Below are 21,223 nucleotides of genomic sequence, written 5' to 3' on the forward strand. Positions count from 1 at the left end.
TGCTGACGAGAGCGAGCGCGCTGGGGCTTAGCCTGGGCCGCAGGCTGTCGGGAAGGAGGATTGTACCTACGCTTGCCAGAAGAGTAGGGAACAGTCTTCCTTCCCCCGAAAAATCGTCTACCTGTAGAGGTAGAAGCTGAAGGCTGCCGGCGGGCGAATTTGTCGAATGCGGTGTCCCGCTGGTGGAGAGACTCTACCACCTGTTCGACTTTTTCGCCAAAAATGTTGTCCGCACGGCAAGGCGAGTCCGCAATCCGCTGCTGGATTCTATTCTCCAGGTCGGCGGCACGCAGCCATGAGAGCCTGCGCATCACCACACCTTGAGCAGCGGCCCTGGACGCAACATCAAAAGTGTCATAAACTCCTCTGGCCAGGAATTTTCTGCACGCCTTCAGCTGCCTGACCACCTCCTGAAAAGGCTTGGCTTGCTCAGGGGGAAGAGCATCAACCAAGCCCGCCAACTGCCGCACATTGTTCCGCATGTGTATGCTCGTGTAGAGCTGGTAAGACTGGATCTTGGACACGAGCATAGAGGAATGGTAGGCCTTCCTCCCAAAGGAGTCTAAGGTTCTAGCGTCCTTGCCCGGGGGCGCCGAAGCATGTTCCCTAGAACTCTTAGCCTTCTTTAGGGCCAAATCCACAACTCCAGAGTCGTGAGGCAACTGAGTGCGCATCAGCTCTGGGTCCCCATGGATCCGGTACTGGGACTCGATCTTCTTGGGAATGTGGGGATTAGTTAAGGGTTTCGTCCAGTTCGCAAGCAATGTCTTTTTTAGGACATGGTGCAAGGGAACGGTGGACGCTTCCTTAGGTGGAGAAGGATAGTCCAGGAGCTCAAACATTTCAGCCCTGGGCTCGTCCTCCACAACCACCGGGAAGGGGATGGCCGTAGACATCTCCCGGACAAAGGAAGCAAAAGACAGACTCTCGGGAGGAGAAAGCTGTCTTTCAGGAGAGGGAGTGGGATCAGAAGGAAGACCCTCAGACTCCTCGTCAGAGAAATATCTAGGATCTTCCTCTTCCTCCCACGAGGCCTCACCCTCGGTGTCAGACACAAGTTCACGAACCTGTGTCTGCAACCTCGCCCTGCTCGACTCAGTGGAGCCACGTCCACGATGGGGGCGTCGAGAGGTAGACTCCCTCGCCCGCATCGGCGAAGCTCCCTCCGCCGACGTAGTCGGGGAGCCTTCCTGGGAGGTGGCCGCTGCCGGCACCGCACGCGGTACCGACGTCGGGGACCTCAACCTGGGCGATGGGCCAGCCGGCGCCACGCTCGACGGTACCGGAGGCGCAAGCACCGCCGGTACCGGAGGGGTAGGGCGCAACAGCTCTCCCAGAATCTCTGGGAGAACGGCCCGGAGGCTCTCGTTTAGAGCGGCTGCAGAGAAAGGCTGTGAGGTCGATGCAGGCGTCGACGTCAGGACCTGTTCCGGGCGAGGAGGCTGTTCCGGGCTGTCCAGAGTGGAGCGCATCGACACCTCTTGGACAGAGGGTGAGCGGTCCTCTCGGTGCCGATGCCTGCTGGGTGCCGAATCCCTCGGCGACCCAGAGCTCTCGGTGCCGACGCGGGGAGGAGACCGGTGTCGATGTTTCTTCGACTTCTTCCGAAGCATGTCACCGGAGCTCCCCGGCACCGACGAGGAGGACGTAGAATCCATCCGTCGCTTCCTCGGGGCCGAGGCCGAAGAAGGTCGGTCTCGGGGGGGCTGTACCGCAGGAGCCCTCAGGGTGGGAGGAGACCCACCCGAAGGCTCACCGCCACCAGCAGGGGAATGGACAGCCCTCACCTGCACTCCTGACGATGCACCACCGTCCGACGACATCAGCAGACGAGGTCCCGGTACCACCGACGTCGATGCAGCTATCCGATGTCTCGGCGCCGATGCAGAGGCCCGATGCCTCGATGCACTCGATGCAAGGGCGGCCGAGGAAGATGGTCTGGACGCTGACGACGTCGATGCACTCGAAGATCCCGGTGCCGATGCCGACGAAGAGCCCGAGAACAAAACGTTCCACTGGGCTAGTCTCGCTACCTGAGTCCGCATTTGAAGCAGGGAACACAAACTACAGTTCTGAGGGCGGTGCTCGGCCCCCAGACACTGAAGACACGACGAGTGTCGATCAGTGAGCGAGATAACCCGGGCGCACTGGGTGCACTTCTTGAAGCCGCTGGAAGGCTTCGTGACGGAAAAAGAGCACCAAAACTTTAGAGGGAGAAAATCTCGACCGAGGCCGAAAAGAGGCCTACCCCGACGACGAAAGAAAACTTATCGGGGCCAAAAGCTGGAAATACGGGGAGGATTGAAACGAAACCCGGTGGAGGGGTTCCGGAGCACTTCCCGAGTACAAGGAAAGCTTTTATGAAGAAAAAACACGTTCAACAATATGGACGCGCGAGGTCGACTCTCCGGGGCTCGACACGGCGAAAAATACGACCGTACCGAGTGCGGACAAAAGAAGACTGGCCGGCTCGAGCCGGTTTCGGGCGGGAAGACGGCCGCGCATGCGCGGTGCGCGCGAGGGCTAGCAAAGGACTTTGCTAGTGAAGATTCCGATTGGAGGGGCTGCCGTGGACGTCACCCATCAGTGAGAACAAGCAGCCTGCTTGTCCTCGGAGAATACATGTTATATGTTGTTTGCACTGTTAACTCTAATAAAAAAGGTTGAAACATAATATGGACAAATGCAAAGTGATGCACAAACAGAAAAACAACCCAATTTATAGCTAAATGATGCTAGGTTACACATTAGTAATCACCTCCCAGTAAAAGATCTAGATTTTACTGTGGATAATATGATGAAATCTTCTGCTCGGTGTGTGACAGCAGTCGTCAAAAAAGCCACAAATAGAGATTAAAACAAAAAGTATCATAATGCCTCTGTATTTCTCCATGATGCAATCTCAATTGCAATTCTGGTCATTACATGTTAAAACAAAATATGTAGCAGAATTAGAAAAGGACTACCAAATGTTAAAGATAATTGAATGACTCTCCTACAAGGAAAACCTAAGGCTATTAGGGCTCTTGAGACAGCTGAGGGGAGATGTGATAGAGGTTTATAGAATCTTGAGTGGAGACGAACGGATAAACGCAAATTAATTGTTTACTCTTTTAAAAAGTACAATGACTAGGATATATGCCATATATTACTAAGCAGTACATTTAAAACATATAGGAGAAAAATTTTCTATTTGAGGGGTCCTTTTACTAAGCTGTAGGAAAAAGGGCCCTGTGGTAGAGATGGCCGTTTTGCCCACGCTTCAGGGCTCTTTTTATCACAGTAGGAAAAAGACCCCCCTCCCCCCCCCCCCCAAAATGGCCACGCGGCAAGATAACTCAACCACCTGGCCATGCAGCGGGGAGCACTTACCACCACCCATTGAGGTGGCGGTGAGGGCTCCTGCGATAACTCGCCGGTAACTGAGCAGCATGCGGCGATGCCCGATTACCGCCACACTATAAAAAATTTTTTTCCAGAACACTGGAAATGGCACACACTCAAGAAAGAACTACCGCTGGTGGCCGCATTGGGCCAGCAGTAGTACTGAGTTAGTGTGCAGTAAGCCTGCGTTGGGCTTACTGACATTTTTGTAAAAGGGCCCCCTAAATAAATAATTAAAGTTTGGAACTCATTGTTGGAGGATGTATGTAATGAAAGCAGTTAGAGTAGCTGGGTTTTAATATGTTTTGGACAAGTTCCTGAAGGAAAAGTCTATAAACCATAATTAAGGTGGACTTGGAGTAAAGCCACTACTTATCTTTGGAGGTAAACAGCATGGAATCTTGCTACTTTGGGGGATCCTGCCAGATACTTGTGACCTTGATTGGCCACTGTTAGAAAGAGGATACTGGGCTGATCTGATCCAGTGCACTATGGCAAATTCTTACGTCATTATTTAGTAGCCTGTTAGCATCTCCTGATCTGTTTCATCATTCTCATTGGGATACATGGAATCGCATCTTATTCTAACACATTCCTGTGATTTTCCTACAGTGTTCATCTACTGTATTGTGTCTTCTGTTATATTATGAATGTTCTTACTATAATCCGCTTAGAACGATGGATAATGCAGAATAGAAGTTTTATAATAAACTAGTAAAAAAAGGCCCGTTTCTGACACAAATGAAATGGGCGCTAGCAAGGTTTTCCTCGGCTCCCCTGCAGCTACCATGTGTCCAGCAACCCTCCTCTCCCCCTGCCCCCCCTGCAGCCACCCATGTCCAGCAACCCTCCTCTCTCCCCTGCCCCCCCTCCAGCCACCCATGTCCAGCAACCCTCCTCTCTCCCCTGCCCCCCCTCCAGCCACCCATGTCCAGCGACCCTCCTCTGGACATGGATCAGCTGTGAGGCATGGGGTTTTTTCCCCCCCGGGTTCTGAAGTTGACATCATAATGGCTACGGTGATGTCAGCCTGACCTACAGAGCCGTCCTGACCAACTCGGAATGAGCCACGGTCCCAGGCAGCAAGTCAGAACGTTGGAGGTGAGAATTATTATATAGGATAAATAAAAGTCTCATTGCTAAACTTCTCCCTGCCATGCATGGATATTTTCCTCCACAAAAACTCCAGAATTCAGCTTGTGTCCTGCAGATTTTGTATCTTACATGACTCTGTGGAATCTTTCAAATACAGGGCTAGATTCTATATATGGCGCCAAAACATTGGCACCAATAAAAATGCTATTCTATAAGCTGCACTTAAAGTTAGGCGCAGTTTATAGAATAGCACTTATGCCCTGAAATTGCGCCTAAATTTAGGCGTGGCCATTTGCACCAACTGAAATGTGGTGCAAATGTATGTGCTTACATTTGGTATGTATCCCCGTTATTCTATAACAACACATGCTAACTTTAGGAATGCCCCTGTTCCGCTCATGACCCTCCCATTTCCATGCCCCCTTTTTCAAATCATGTGTAAATTTTAGGCAAGGATCTTGCAACTAAATTTATGTGTGTAAAGTTCAATTAAATGCCAATAATTGGTGCAAATTAGCTTGTTATTTAATTAAATTGTGCACGCAAGTTTTGACAACTGTTACAGAATGAGAGGGATAGTGCCATTCCTCCACCACCACCACCACCACCACCACTTCCATCTACTCTATCATTTTGATAAATGTTACCCTGTTATGCAGGCTTTGGTATCTATTAACCACCAAGTTTCTGAGATGTCTGTTATTACTGTTTCTAATTTTGTTATTTGATTCAGTGAGTTGGTAGCTGGGATATATCTTTAGCAGTATAGACTGAAATAATTAGACAGACTGGATGAGCTAATTAGTCTTTACCTACTATCTTCTATACTATACTTAGATGATGGTAGATAAAAACCAGCATGGTTCACCTAGTCTGCCCAGCAGTCACATTCATTATCAATTCATGATTAAACCAACAATCCAGCAATATTACTAACAATATTTCTTTTGCTAATTTAAGCTTTAAGATATCCTTCCATCTCCCACTGAGTTACACAGTACCTGCACTCATAGCATAGCATACAATATAAATATGGTATAAAATATGTATACTCGATCCTGATCTCAGACTGTAGAAGTTTGCACAGCACTGGTCATACTTCCCAACTGCTGGAGTTGTTCTTGAAGCCCACTCCTGCTCTTCTTGATCTGTCTTGCAATATATGGAACATAGACTGTAGAAGTCTGCCTGGCATTGCCTTACTTCCTTACTGCTAGAGATGCTGACAAAGTACCACCCCATCATAACACAGCAACAGCTGTAAGGCTTATTTTAGATCTGTTTTGATACTATCCTCTTTATATTTAAAGATCCTCTGTGTTTAAATATGTTACTATGTTATATTAAACTAGGAACACTGACCCATATCCATAACTGGGTTTTTAAATTTGTTTTCAAACAACCATAAATTGTTTTGATTTGGTTTTTGTTTTTTTTTTTAAATATGTGGCTACTTACTGTTCTTGGTATTATAGAAAGTAAAGTTTCTAGAGTTTGGTGGAGGATCCTCTTCTTCATCTGTCTCTTCCAGGGCACGGCCTCCCACAATCACCAACACCTCCTGCAGCTTCTGGGACTGGACAGAAGGTGTCCTCTGGACAACTGACTCATTCACCTGGGATGAAAGTACAGTGAACTATTTGGAACCGCACACATTTGCTGTTTCTTGTTCTCCTCCCTAGAATCTCCTCCTTTTCTTTGAAAACATCTGAAATATCAGAACTTGTAGCCTCTATTTTCATTACTTCTGTATTTAATGATGGCAATTTGCATATTGCCTGATTAACTGCAAAGTCCATGAGTGCTTTTCACCCACAGGCTTTGTGTCAATTTTCAAAAGTGACAGTAAATCTGTACTCTCTTTTTTAAAATTGGAAATTGACTAAGGAACCACACCCATAGATTCTTGCACCTCTGTTTTCTGTGGATATTGTTTTCTGACTAAAAAAACACATGTAATTTTGCAATCTCCTTCCAACCTTCACCGTTAAAAAAATGTCTCTGCTAATTCAGGTACAATAGTGGGTAGTTTTGAAATACCCCATTTACATGGGTAAAACAACTATCTGCAGAAATTGCATTCCCTATCTAAACATTTGGGCCCTTCAACCCTAGGTCTATATTCCCATTTCCCCCTGTGTATTGAAAGGTCTGTAACCATTTATCCTCAAGTTGAACTCTCATCCTCTTTATATAAACATCTGGAGCAATCTGGTGACTGCACAGAAGGAGAGGATCCAACCATTGGTACATTCTATGCCTTTATCATGGACCCTAAGAAAGATCCTTTAACCCTGGCCTGAACAATTATAAGGGGAATGAAGAATTGAGGATGTTATACACCTATAAAGGGATGTTTCAGATCCATCAAAGACTGCTGACACAGACAAGCAGTGAAGGATTGCACCAATGGGTTGAACCTCAGTCCTATTGCGGTCTTATGTTACAACATGCACATGATGAATCCTGTGCTGGACATCGAGAAGACAAGGTTATTTATGATACACTGAAATAAATGGCCTACTGGCCCCACATGCAACAAGATGTGACCACCGATACCAGAGGCTGTCACCCCTCAGCCCCTTTCCACTGGGCCCCTCTGATGGACAAGGGCACTACCATGCTCTGGCCTGATATTCAAATTGACTGGATAGGGCCAGTGGTTTGGTCTTCCTGTGGAAATCAATACATGCTCACAATTATCTGTACATTCACCAAATTGATTGAGTGCTTACCTGCACCCAATTGTATTGTGGAAACAATGGCCATCCTGCTGATAAACCATGTCTTTAGCAGGTGGAGTTTACCAATGCGGATACACTCAGACCGAGGACCTCATTTTACAGGTACGGTCGTACAGCATATTTGAAAGGTGCTGAGTGTGGGAAATTGGTATCCCATAGCCTATCAACTCCAATCCTCTGGTCAGGTTGAAAGAGCTAATACGATTGTCAGTATCTTTAAAAAAAAAAGTATGTGTCTACCTCCGATACTGACTGGGATATGAAACTTCTGTTGGTATTAATGACCATTAGAGCGACACCACATCGCTCCACTGGGGTATCACCTTTTGAAATGATGACAGGTAGGGACATGGCCCTTCATATTCATTTGCTGTACCACACTCATGATGTGAACCTTTCAGGTGACACTACTGCACATGAATATGTCACCCACCTACATCAACATTTGCAGAGTGTGTTTTCATTTGCCTAGACAAATCTTGAGGGTGCAACTAGAGGCCAGAAAGTTCACTATGACTTGAAAACTACTCCTCAGAAATATCAGATTGATGACTGAGTCTTTTATTATTATTTTGGCAGAAGCATAGCCAAATCCTGCAAGCTTCTACCTAGCTGGAATGGTCCATAGTAGTAGGTAAAGCATCACCTGTTGCCTACCAAGTCCAAATTACCCTGGCAAGTGGAGATGGGGATGTCCTTAAATGGGTTCATATTAATCAGCTACGACCCTGCCACCCAGGAAAGTTTGTTTCTGTAGAACAAGGATAGAGAAGGAGATACAAATAATACTAATGCCGAACAGGAATAAGCTGTGTTCTTGTCTTTCAGGTGAAGCAGAAGGCCTGTGCTGGGAGGAGGTGTCTGGCATCAATATGATCTATGATGGAACAAGACATGAACCGACCAGGAAGGGAGGAAGGTCAACGTATTAAACTCTACCTTTGGGAAAGATTGCGTATGTTAACATACTAACATACTGAGGTCAGTTTGCCACCCTGTCTCATGTGCACAGAGGCCTTTCGAGGACCTGTCTATTTGGCCTTTACCTGTTGAATATGTCTTAAATTGTATTGTGTGTTGTTCTTATTGTTCTGGACAGATTGGTTTGGTTTATACCATATTTTGTTTTTTCCCTGGACTGTCCATTGTATTTTTCAAACATATTTTAACACTGTTTGTGTCAAAGGATCCATGACACAAACCACAGATGACATTTTTGCCTTTGGGCACCTCTTTATTTTTACCATATGTACATGGTCACTGGTTTTGTTTATGCTATATATAGCAAAGAAATAAACCATGGTTCAATATCAAACCTTAATTATCACTTTCAGTTAAAATTTAAAATCCAAATTCAAATGCATGCATTTCAAAGTTTGATTTCATTTACAGAAATTCAAGATTTATGGAAACAAATTTGCTATTACAGTTATGTGTGTGCACATACATATCGTCCCATGACAACAATGGCACGAGACATATTAAGTTTCCTTAAGTACATACGTATTGCCACACTGGCACAGACCAAAGGTCCATCAAGCCCAGCATCCTATTTCCAACAGTGGCCAATCCAGGTCACAAATTCCTGGCAAGATCCCGAAAAAGTTCAATACATTTTATGCTGCTTATCTCAAAAATAGCAGTGGATTTTCCCCAAGTCAATTTAATAATGGTCTATGGACTTTTCCTTTAGGAAACAGTGCAGACCTTTTTTCAAATCCCACTAAGCTAACTGCCTTTACCACATTCTTTGGCAACGAATTCCAGAGTTTAATTACAAGTTGAGTGAAGAAAGATTTTCTCCGATTCTTATTAAATGTACTGCTTTGTAGCTTATTCTCATGCCCCCTAGTCCTAGTATTTTTGTAAAGAGTAAACAAACGATTTGCGTCTACCCATTCCACTCCACTCATTATTTTATAGACCTCTTATCATATCTCCCCTCAGCTTGGGTTCCTCTTTCCCACATGCATCACTTGCACTTCTTCACATTAAACACCATCTGCCATTTAGATGCCCAATCTCCCAGTCTCATAAGGTCCTCTTGTAATTTTTCATAATCCTCTCGCAATTTAACAACTTTGAATAACTTTGTGTGTCGTCAGCCAATTTAATTACCTCACTAGTTACTCCCATCTCTAGATCATTTATAAATATGTTAAAGAACAGCAGTCCAAGCACAGACAACTGGAGAACCCCACTACCCTTCTCCACTGAGAATACTGACCATTTAACACTACTCTCTGTTTTCTATCCTTTAACCAGTTTTTAATTCACAATAGGACACTACCTCCTATCCCATGACTCTCCAATTTCTTCTGGAGTCTTTCATGAGGTACTTTGTCAAACGCCTTCTGAAAATCCAGATACAGAATATCAACTGGCTTGCCTTTATCCACATGTTTGTTCACCCTTTCAAAGAAATGTAATAGATTGGTGAGGCAAGAATTCCCTTCACTAAATCCACGATGGCTTTGCCTCATTAACCCATGCTTTTGAATATGCTCTGTAATTTTGTTATTTATAATAGTCTCTACCATTTTGCCCAGCACAGACGTCAGGATCACTGGTCTATAATTTCCCAGATTCCTTCTGAAACCTTTTTTAAAATATTGGCGATACATGGAGTACCCTCCAATCTTCCAGTACCACACTCAATTTTAAAGATAAATTACATATTACTAACAATAGTTGTGCCAGTTCATTTTTCAATTCTTTCGGTACTCTGGGATGAATACTATCCAGTCCAGGACATTTGCTACTTTTCAATTTGTCAAATTGCCCCATTACATCCTCTAGGTTTATAGAGATTTCATTCAGTTTCTCCGACTCGTCAGCTCTGAATACCATTTCTGGCACCGATAATCTCTCCTAAATCTTATATATTTGTTGTTAAGGCCAAGTATGTTAATCATTGCCTGTATTGCTTTTTTATTTTCATTGTCACAATATACTCATACCCATTAGGCATTTATGATAAGCTTGATTTATTGCTATTATTATTGTGATCATTAGTTCATGATGTATTAGATTGATATGTGCACTTGCATTGCTGTGTCACATCCAGTACTGCAATGTAGGTAAACTAGCGAGGTAATTAAATTTGCTGATGACACAAAGTTATTCAAAGTCGTTAACTCGCGACAGGATTGTGAAAAATTACAAGAGGACCTTACGAGACTGGGAGACTGGGCGGCTAAATGGCAGATGATGTTTAATGTGAGCAAGTGCAAGGTGATGCATGTGGGAAAAAAGAACCCGAATTATAGCTACGTCATGCAAGGTTCCACGTTAGGAGTTACGGACCAAGAAAGGGATCTGGATGTTGTCGTCGTCGATAACACACTGAAACCTTCTGCTCAGTGTGCTGCTGCGGCTAGGAAAGCAAATAGAATGTTGGGTATTATTAGGAAAGGTATGGAAAACAGGTGTGAGGATGCTATAATGCCGTTGTATCACTCCATGGTGCGACCGCACCTTGAGCATTGTGTTCAATTCTGGTCGCCGCATCTCAAGAAAGATATAGTACAATTGGAAAAGGTGCAGCGAAGGGCAACTAAAATGATAGCGGGGACGGGACGACTTCTCTATGAAGAAAGACTAAGGAGGCTAGGGCTTTTCAGCTTGGAGAAGAGATGGCTGAGGGGAGACATGATAGAGGTATATAAAATAATGAGTGGAGTGGAACAGGTGGATGTGAAGCGTCTGTTCACGCTTTCCAAAAATACTAGGACTAGGGGGCATGCGATTAAACTACAGTGTAGTAAATTTAAAACAAATCGGAGAAACTTTTTCTTCACCCAACGTGTAATTAAACTCTGGAATTCATTGCCGGAAAATGTGGTGAAGGCGGTTAGCTTAGCAGAGTTTAAAAAGGGGTTGGACGGTTTCCTAAAGGACAAGTCCATAAACCGCTACTAAACGGACTTGGAAAAATCCAAAATCCCAGGAATAACATGTATAGAATGTTTGTACGTTTGGGAAGCTTGCCAGGTGCCCTTGGCCTGGATTGGCCGCTGTCGTGGACAAGATGCTGGGCTCGATGGACCCTTGGTCTTTTCCCAGTATGGCATTACTTATGTACTTATGTACACATGACTATTTTAGTTAGTATTCCAAGCTGCCAGGCACTAGTTTCCAGCCATTTTGAAACAAGGCCGCCGAGTGGGGGCAAGATTCCCTTGGGCCCGGCTCCAAGGGAGGCCTGGTGCTGGGGTCTCTATCTCTCCTGCTCCTGACGGCACCCAGGTGATTGTGTCCCGACAGGAGCAGGAGAGAGAAAACTCCAGGGCCGGGCCCCCCTTAGAGGCTGTGAAGGAGCAGACACAGGGCTTCGGTGCCTCTTTTTTGGCTGGTGGGGGTCCCCAGGCCCCGCCAGCAGAAGAAGCCTTCCTCCACTCTGCCTCATTGCCTGCCCTGCAGCTGCTTTTCCCCTCATGTTGCGCTTCCTCGATTTTGATGAAATTGAGCGTGCATGATGTGAGGGGAAAAGCAGTTAAAGGGCAGGGTAGGCAATGCAGCAGAGTGAAGAACAGCGCTGAAGGAAGGCACCTTCTGCTGGCAGGGCCTGAGGACTCCCGCCAACCAAAGTATATTCAATTGCAGTGGGGGTGGGGTGGGGGGAGGAGGGCCAGCAGTGGTGACGATCCGGGGGGGGGGGGAGCGGCGGCGGCAATGATCATGGGGGAGGCAGCGATCCTGGGGGGCGGTAGCCCTGCCCCAAGCCCGGCTCAGTCTCTTGGCGGCCCTGTCTTGAAATAAAGGGGGAGCTGTAAGAGTCTAGGCCTTGCCTATACTGGATTTTATACTTCTGGGCATTCCTTTAATGCAGCGTGACCTTTTACCTGGTTTGGCACAGTAATACATAATTTCTTATGGAACAGTTAGTGAAGCAATCATCTAGCTATTGCATTACTGCATTGCTTGTGCCCACTGGACTGGAGCAATCGGGACATCATGGACTTATTACAGGTTCATTTGGTTCAGAATGTTCCACACATTCTGGTGCCTGTGTTTGTTCGGATTTTCCAGAACAATGTAATGTGGACATTCTTATGACTAAAAGGCATCAGACCTTGGGCTGCCATAAGTGTTCATATCTCCTTTTAGGCATGTATATACCTGGTTAGGCTAGGATTCTATAAAAGAAAGTAAGCAACTATGTTCCTGTATAGAATAGGCACCTACTAGGTGCCCTCCGGGCGCTTAATTGTTGGCACTCTGTTATCGAATTGCCCTTTACACTACTATCATTGCTTCTGTAGTATTGTACTGCTACTACGACTACTGTTAACCATTTATATAATACTACAAGACATATGCAGAGCTTAGTCTAGTCGTCTAGTCAAGTTGATATATACAAACAAGACAAATAAGAGGTTATGGGGGCTTTGAGTACTTAGAAAATGGTTAAAGTCAAGAAGGCTATGGTTAGGAAGAACCAAGTTCAAATTTAAACAGCAGCTTCAAACAGCTATGCTAGTCTTATAACCTGCCAATACCTTTCAATTCTAGGCAGCTAACAACAGGAAACCAGAAATATTTTAACTGGGAATTACAGTTCAAATCTAACATAGTTAACAAGTATTCTAATAGTTTACATCATAATATTAGGTGGCTTAAAATCTTATCAAACATCATCCTGCATAAAGAGAAATGTTTTTAAAAGCTTCCTAAAGCAAAGATACTATTGGGATTCCTTGTACTTGCCGTAATCATATAAGGAGGGGCATCACCAGGTAAGATTTTAAACACGGTCACACATACATTAAAGCGTATTCATTTCATGACAGGTAGCCAGCACAATTTAGAATAATAACTTTTGACTGAATCATATTGTTTCAAACCAAAAATAAAGCTAATGGCCATATTTTGCATCGTGATAAATGATCAATAAGAACTTTGGAGCATCCTATAAGAGCAAGATTGTAATAATCAAATCTCGATAAGATAAGTAACTGAACAAGCATTCTAAATAATTCCAGAGAAAATATTTTCTTAATAGCTCTCAGTTCCCTAAGCACCAGATATAATTTCTTAAGGATGGATGACACATAAGGTTCCATTGTTAGCAAATTATCTAATTCAACTCCCAAGATTTTTGATTGTGAATCAATAGTGAACTTATTTCCTTTAAGAAAAAGGAAGGAGAATATCTTAAATCATTGGATGATCCTATCAACAAAAATGTAGTCTTCTCCTTATTTAATTTAAGATGGTGAGAAGATATCCAATCATCAATCATATTCATACACAAGTGAATGCGTGATAGCGTGTCATCCCAAGTCAATGAACATGGCAGAAGTACAGTTATATCGTCCGCATAAATAAAATGTATAAAGTCAGCCTTGTCCAATAAAATACCCCAAATCTCATAAGTAAATTAAATAATACAGGAGAGAATGAAGACCCCTGCGGGACCCCACTAGTTGCTCTCTTATTTACTGGACAAAATCCCATCCTTTTTAACTGAATAATAACGGTTCATCAGAAAACTGTTTAACCAGAATAGAACCATGCCATCTAATCCACATTGATGGCAAACATTAATCAAGATCTGCCAATCCACTAGATCAAATGCAATAGAGAGATCAAATTGTAAAATCACTGCAGTTTGACCTTTGCTTAACATGTTCTGAACATGAGCCACCACAGTACCAATTACTGTCTCCATTAATTTGACAAACAGAGGGATAGAAGCAACAGGTTGATAATTGGTGATCACAGAGGAATGAACTCTAGGATTATTTGGGATTGGAGTTTGCACAATTTCCTGCCCCAAATATGGTACCAATGCACAATACATTTGGTACAGGAAAGCTATTCCAGGCATTCAGTTAAGCAAGATGGAAAGCACAAAGGTAAAATTATGTATCATACCTGATAATTTTCTTTCCATTAATCATAGCTGATCAATCCATAGACTGGTGGGTTGTGTCCATCTACCAGCAGGTGGAGATAGAGAGCAAACTTTGCCTCCCTATATGTGGCATGTGCTGCCGGAAACTCCTCAGTATGTCGATATCAAAGCTCCATCCGCAGGACTCAGCACTTAGAGAATTACACCCACAAAGGGACACCCTGCCCAGCTCACCACCGCCGAAACGGGGGAGGGGAATTAACCCAGCTCATCCCCACACAAGTGGGGGAGGGGAATCCGTCCAGCTCATCCCCGCGGAGCGGGGGAGGGACACCACCCCGCCGATGCGGGGGGATCTGGCTTATCCTGCAACCGCAACCGCGGGAGGAGCTGACTGACCCTAACACCGCCGAAGCGGGAGGGGTACAAAGCTGCCCTACAGCCGCACGAAGCGGGAGGGAGTGCCGGCAGAATTTAAGTCTCAATCCAGCCCCGTAAAACGGAGGGGAGAGGAATGCAGCAGCTCACTGTAACACAAATTCGTCTCAACTCTTGAAGAATCCAAGTGAAAAAACTTGAACACGAAGTCCTCCTGAAGTAAATTAAGACTAAACTTGAACCTAAAATTCAACCAGAATATAAACAGTACAGATATCTGGGAGGGGCTATGGATTGATCAGCTATGATTAATGGAAAGAAAATTATCAGGTATGATACATAATTTTACCTTCCATATCATCATGCTGATCAATCCATAGACTGGTGGGATGTACCGAAGCAGTACTCACCCAGGTCGGGACATTGAAATCCCTGACCGCAACACTGAAGCTCCAAACCGGGCCTCCGCCCGAGCAGCCACAGTCAAGCGGTAATGTCTGGAGAAGGTATGGGCCGATGCCCAAGTTGCCGCCCTGCAAATCTCTTCCAAGGAGACGGACCCGGCCTCTGCCATCGAGGTCGCCTGAGCTCTAGTGGAGTGGGCCTTCAACTGAATAGGCGGCACCTTCCCCGCGGCCACATAAGCAGCTGCAATGGCTTCCTTGACCCATCTTGCCACTGTAGGCTTAGCAGCCTGCAGACCCTTACGAGGACCTGCAAACAGGACAAACAGATGATCCGACTTCCGGAAATCATTGGTCACTTCCAAGTATCTGATGATGACCCGTCTCACATCCAGATATTTGAGAGCAGAATACTCTTCTGGGTAGTCCTCCCTACGAAAGGAAGGGAGACAGAGCTGCTGACTCACATGGAAGCGAGAAACAATCTGGGTAGGAAGGAAGGCACTGTGCGAATAGTCACTCCTGCCTCAGTGAACTGCAGAAAAAGCTCTCGACAAGAGAGTGCCTGGAGCTCGGAAACTCTTCTGGCTGAAGTGATAGCCACTAAAAAGACTGCTTTCAACGTCAGGTCTTTCAGAGATGCCCTCGACAAGGGTTCAAAAGGCGGCTTTGTAAGGCTCTTAGCACCAGGTTGAGATTCCACGCAGGCACCACTGAGTGCAGAGGAGGGCGCAGGCGATTAACTCCCTTGAGGAAACGCACCACATCTGGCTGCAAAGCCAGGGAAGCACCCTTCAGGCGGCCCCTGAAGCAAGCCAGGGCCGCTACCTGGACTTTAAGGGAACTGAGCGACAGGCCTTTCTCCAGACCTTCTTGCAGGAACGCCAGCACTGAAGAAATTGGAGCAGTAAATGGAGAAAGTGAACCTGCTTCACACCACGCTGCAAAGGTACGCCAGACCCTGGCGTAAGCAGTAGAAGTAGAGCGCTTCCCCGCTCTCAGCAGAGTGGCGATGACCTTGTCTGAGAAGCCCTTCTTCCTCAGACTCTGCCGCTCAATAGCCAGGCCGTAAGACCAAAGGGGGAGGGATCCTCCATCACCACGGGACCCTGATGTAACAGGCCCTGCTCCACTGGCAGTCGCAGAGGTTCGTCCACTGAGAGCCTGATCAAGTCCGCATACCAGGGACATCTGGGCCAATCCGGACCCACCAGGATTATCCGGCCCGGATGCTTTGCCACCCGGTCTAGCACCCTGCCCAACATGGGCCAGGGCGGGAACACATAGAGAAGCTCTTGTGTCGGCCACTGTTGGAGAAGAGCATCTACTCCCAGGGATCGAGGGTCCCGTCCTCTGCTGAAAAAGCGCGGCACTTGGCAATTGGCCGATGACGCCATCAGATCTAGGCTCGGCTGGCCCCAGCGCTTCGTGATGTCCAAGAACGCCTGAACAGATAGCTGCCACTCTCCGGGCTCCAAGGTATGGCGACTGAGAAAGTCCGCCTTGACATTCATGACTCCGGCAATGTGGGCCGCTGACAGCTGTTCCAGGTTCGCTTCCGCCCACTGGCATAGATTCATGGCCTCTTTGGCTAGAGGGGCGCTCTTGGTACCTCCCTGGCAGTTGACATAGGCCACAGCCGTGGCATTGTCCGACAGGACCCGTACAGGCTTCAACACCAGTACCGGGATGAACTCCAAAAGCGCAAACCGAATGGCTCTGAGTTCCAGGAGGTTGATAGACCACTTTACCTCTGCAGGAGACCAGAGCCCCTGCGCTGTCCTTCCCAAGCAGTGGGCTCCCCAGCCCGACAAAGAGGCGTCCGTCGTGACGACAATCCACTCCGGGGTCACCAGAGGCATTCCTGCAGACAACTTGTCTGTCTGCGTCCACCAGCTCAGCGCCTTGCGCACTGCTGGGTCCAAGGGAAGGCGCACAGCATAATCCTCCGACATCGGAGTCCAGCGCTGCAGCAGAGAGTGTAGTAGTGGTCTCATATGAGCCCTGGCCCAGGGCACTACTTCCATCGTGGCCGTCATAGAGCCCAACAGCTGCACATAGTCCCAAGCCCGAAGAGGAGAGGCTACTAGGAACTGGTCCACCTGAGCCTGAAGTTTGACAATCCGATTGTCTGGCAGGAACACTCTGCCCACTTGGGTGTCGAATCGAACTCCCAGATACTCCAGGGACTGAGTTGGGCGCAGCTGGCTTTCCTCCCAGTTGATGATCCACCCCAGGGAGCTCAAAAGAGCAACCACCCGGTTCACAGCTTTGCCGCACTCTGCATAAGAGGGGGCTCGGATCAACCAGTCGTCCAGATAAGGATGGACTTGTACTCCTTCCTTCCTCAGGAAGGCCGCGATGACCACCATTACTTTGGAGAAGGTCCGCGGAGCAGTAGCCAACCCGAACGGGAGGGCTCTGAACTGGAAGTGTCGGCCCAGTACTGCAAAACGCAGAAAGCGTTGATGAGGAGGCCAGATGGGAATATGCAAGTACGCTTCCTTGATGTCCAAGGATGCCAGGAACTCTCCTGCCTGCACTGCCGCTATAACAGAGCGGAGGGTCTCCATGCGAAAGAGCCTGATTGACCCCTTGAGGTCGAGGATAGGCCATACAGAACCTCCTTTCTTTGGTACCACAAAGTAAATGGAGTAACGTCCCTTGCCAAGCTGATTTTCTGGCACCGGAACGACCGCACCCAGGCGGATCAGATTGTCCAAGGTCTGCTGCACTGCCACAGCTTTGACCGGAGACTTGCAGGGAGAGAGTACAAACCCGTCTCTTAAGGGTCGGCAGAACTCTAGCTTGTAGCCGTCTCTGATGACTTCCAGCACTCAAGCGTGTGAAGTTATTGTGATCCACTCGCCCAGAAACGAGGACAGCCGTCCTCCAATCTGCACTGGGGCGTGGACCAAGGCCCCGTCATTGGGTACGAGACCCTAGGGGAGGACCGGAGGGAGCACCTCCGGGACGGCGGTCTCTGCGAAAGGAATGCTGCTTGGGGGAGAATTTCCTCTTGAAGGAAGAGGGGGCAGAGGAGCCCGACCTGCCCGGGCGGTACCGACGGGCTTCCTGAAACCGTCCTATGGAGGTACCGGGGCGAGCACTAGCCCGAGCCCTGACCTCTGGTAACCTCTTGCCCTTAGACGTGCCGAGATCGGTCACGATTTTGTCCAGCTCGACCCCAAAGAGCAGCTTGCCTTTAAAAGGCAATCTAGCCAGGTGGGATTTAGAGGCGTGGTCAGCAGACCTATGCTTCAGCCAAAGCCACCGCCGCGCAGAGATTGTCTGAGCCATGCCTTTAGCTGAGGCCCACAAGACATCATACAGCAAGTCTGCCAAATAGGCTAAGCCCGATTCCAGGGCCGGCCAATCAGCCCTCAAGGAATGATCCGAGGGGGAAGCCCGCTGCACCATAGTCAGGCACGCCCTGGCCACATAGGAGCCGCAAACTGAGGCCTGCAAACTTAAAGCAGCCGCCTCAAAGGACGACCTTAAGGCCGCCTCCAATCTTCTGTCTTGGGCGTCCTATAGGGCCGTGCCACCTTCCACCGGCAACGCCGTTTTCTTAGTCACCGCAGTGATTAAAGAAACCACGGTAGGCCACAGATAGGCCTCACGTTCACTTCCAGGCAAAGGATAGAGGCGGGACATAGCCCTAACCCCTTTAAGGCTCGCTTCCGGGACATCCCACTGAGCCGAAATTAAGGTGTGCATGGCATCATGCACGTGGAAGGTTCTATGCGGGCGCTTCGTCCCCAGCATAATGGCAGAGCCAACAGGGGCTGAGGGAGAGACGTCCTCCGGAGAGGAAATCTTCAAAATGCCCATGGCCTGCATTAACAGGTTGGGCAATTCCTCTGAGCTAAAGAGCCGCGCTGCAGAGGGGTCATCCGCTCCATCCGAGCGGGGATCCGTCTCCTCCAAGGAATCCGCAAAGGACCGTTGGGAGAACTCAGATACGCTGCCCTCATCTACATCGGAGGAGACAAAGTCCTCCAAGGCCTGGGAATCAACCCGAGGGCGTTTACCTCCGGGGGCCTCAACCTCTTTACCAGACGAGGGAGCAGGGGCAGCGTTTTGCATAAGGAAGGCCTGATGCAGCAGCAAAACAAACTCGGGGGAGAAACCCCGCATACTGTGCACTTCCGCAGCCTGGGCTACAGCCCTAGACGCACCCTCAACCGGCGCTCGCAAGAGCGGGGGAGAGACATGCTGCGCATCCAAGATGGCGTCCGGCGCGACACTCCGCGAAGGAGCCGCGCGGGAAGAACGGCGCTTAACTTTAGCCGCTTTTGTGCCGTTGCCCAAATTAAGGGCGTTCATGGCATCCATGTCTCCCACCTCAAGGGCGGCCCAAGAAGAAGTCGTCCGAGCCGCGTGGCCGGCCAATATGGCGGAGGCGAGCCGCGGGGGATAGGCGTTTATGGCGGGAAAAACCGCCACACCGGATGAAGGACCGGGACACTCATCGGTCACGAAACTGTCACCCAACAAGGGCGAATCAGACTTTAAGGCCCCCGCATCCCCTCTGGAAGCGCACACGCGATCCGGGGAGCGACTCTTTGCGCCCTCGCCCTCCAACGCCATAGGCCACGTGGAGACCAATCGGGGAACCCCCTGCCCGCTATAAAAGGTAAAAATTACCTGCTGTCCGCTCCGAGCTGTAACGACCTGGTGTCCCAGTGAGTAGCTGCAATAAACGTTTAAATAAACGTCGAAATAAACGCCTTTAAGGACGTTCAAAATTTTTTTTTTTTTTTTTTTTTTTTAAACGGAGCCAGCGGGAGTGGGGAGAAAAGGAGGGACCTGGCGCCACCAGGTTTGCACTTGCTCAAGAAGAGCCCTCAACCCCAGGCACTCAACAAAACCTAAAAATTAGGCTTGGAGGCCTAGCCAGAGCTGCTGCTGTGTGTGACCACCACCTGCTGAGATAGAGGAGTTTCCGGCAGCACATGACCACATATAGGGAGGCAAAGTTTGCTCTCTATCTCCACCTGCTGGTAGATGGACACAACCCACCAGTCTATGGATTGATCAGCATGATGATATGGAAACACAGATTTGACGATAGAGAAGGGTACAAATAAAAGCATCTTGTATGATGAACAAAGCTTAGGAGGAAGGGCATATGGAGAGATCTAAAGGGGACTATGAGAGATCATTATACAAACCATTCTGTACAAGTGTCTTGCACTTAACTCCCAGAAGGCTGGCCCCACACAGCAAGTAAACCCAGATCGCTTCCTGCCTTTATGTTGTCATTAGTCTTGGGCTAATGATCTGGTGCACTCAGCCAGGTCCTCTATGAATGCCCCTGCTATGATTGGTTCCTCTAGGATTCGTGTCTGCTGATTGGCCTCTTAATCATATATGACCCTAGAACTCTCTCATCCTGCCCTCAGATAGATTTCCTCTGGGTCTTTTGTCATTTGATGCTGTTTGATAGTTGATCTCTGCTAGGCTACTGGCATTGAACCTGCTCTGTCAGCCTATACTCTTGACTGTTCCTGGACTTTGTCTCTGCCTACTGATTTGGATTTGGTCCCTTGCCTGTTACTTTTATGGTTTATTTCAAGCTTAATATACCACTCTTAATAGCCAGTATAACAGAGCTGTGTACATAATAAAAACAATAAAATTATAAAAATCAGATAAAATAGAAAGGAATGCCAAATCAGTATAGGACAGGATAGCAAAATACAGAGAGACTAGCTAGGTTAAATCCCAAAAAGGGTATAGATATTACAACATCTGAAGATAGATTCCCAGAGCCGTTCTATCATCAGGTCAAAGCGACAAGACCTGACTTAACTGAAATGCTTTGAGCTGAGATTTACATTTGGTAAATGCAGATTTGTTTCTGATATTGCAAGGGAGAGAATTCCAGAGATGAGGGCTAAGGAAGAAGAAAGCAGAATGGTGGGTGCTTTCTAAGTGAGCAAGAGATAGACCATGTAGAAAAAGGAGCAATTCAGAAGATGAACGATGATGGCAGAAGGTTTATAGGGACAGATCTGTGAAGATCTTCTTCTCCCAGTTATCTGGTATCTACTCCTCCCTACTGGGAGCACCTTGGGCCTGTGCCTCAAGTCCTGGCAGCCTCTTAGTAAGGGAGAGGAGGCTGTTATCGATAAAGTATGCTCTTTGTCCCTGGTGTTCTCAAAAGTGGAACTGGCTGTGACCACAGGTTGGGAAACCAAATGGTCCCCCTGCTGACAAAAGTACACAAAATGACTCTCTTATACTATCTCATACAAACTGATAAAAGAAAATGTATGGTCTGAAAAACTCCTATTTGACCAGCTAAAAAAATAATCCACAACCTTTTTATTTATTAACATTTTTATGTACCA

The 21,223-nt window shown here is 47.3% G+C and overlaps 1 protein-coding gene across 2 annotated transcripts in view; it reads right to left on the reverse strand.

Moving 5' to 3' along the window:
- KLHL30 (kelch like family member 30) overlaps nt 1-21,223 on the reverse strand; it is a 110,603-nt gene that overhangs the window by 77,730 nt on the left and 11,650 nt on the right. For both annotated transcript variants that reach the window (XM_030217116.1, XM_030217115.1), the window contains exon 3: nt 5,938-6,094. In XM_030217116.1, the coding sequence (XP_030072976.1) occupies nt 5,938-6,094 (157 nt within the window). The remainder of the gene's footprint in view (nt 1-5,937; nt 6,095-21,223) is intronic.

Source organism: Microcaecilia unicolor, chromosome 10, assembly GCF_901765095.1.
Source record: "Microcaecilia unicolor chromosome 10, aMicUni1.1, whole genome shotgun sequence".
In the NCBI taxonomy this organism is placed as follows: domain Eukaryota; kingdom Metazoa; phylum Chordata; class Amphibia; order Gymnophiona; family Siphonopidae; genus Microcaecilia; species Microcaecilia unicolor.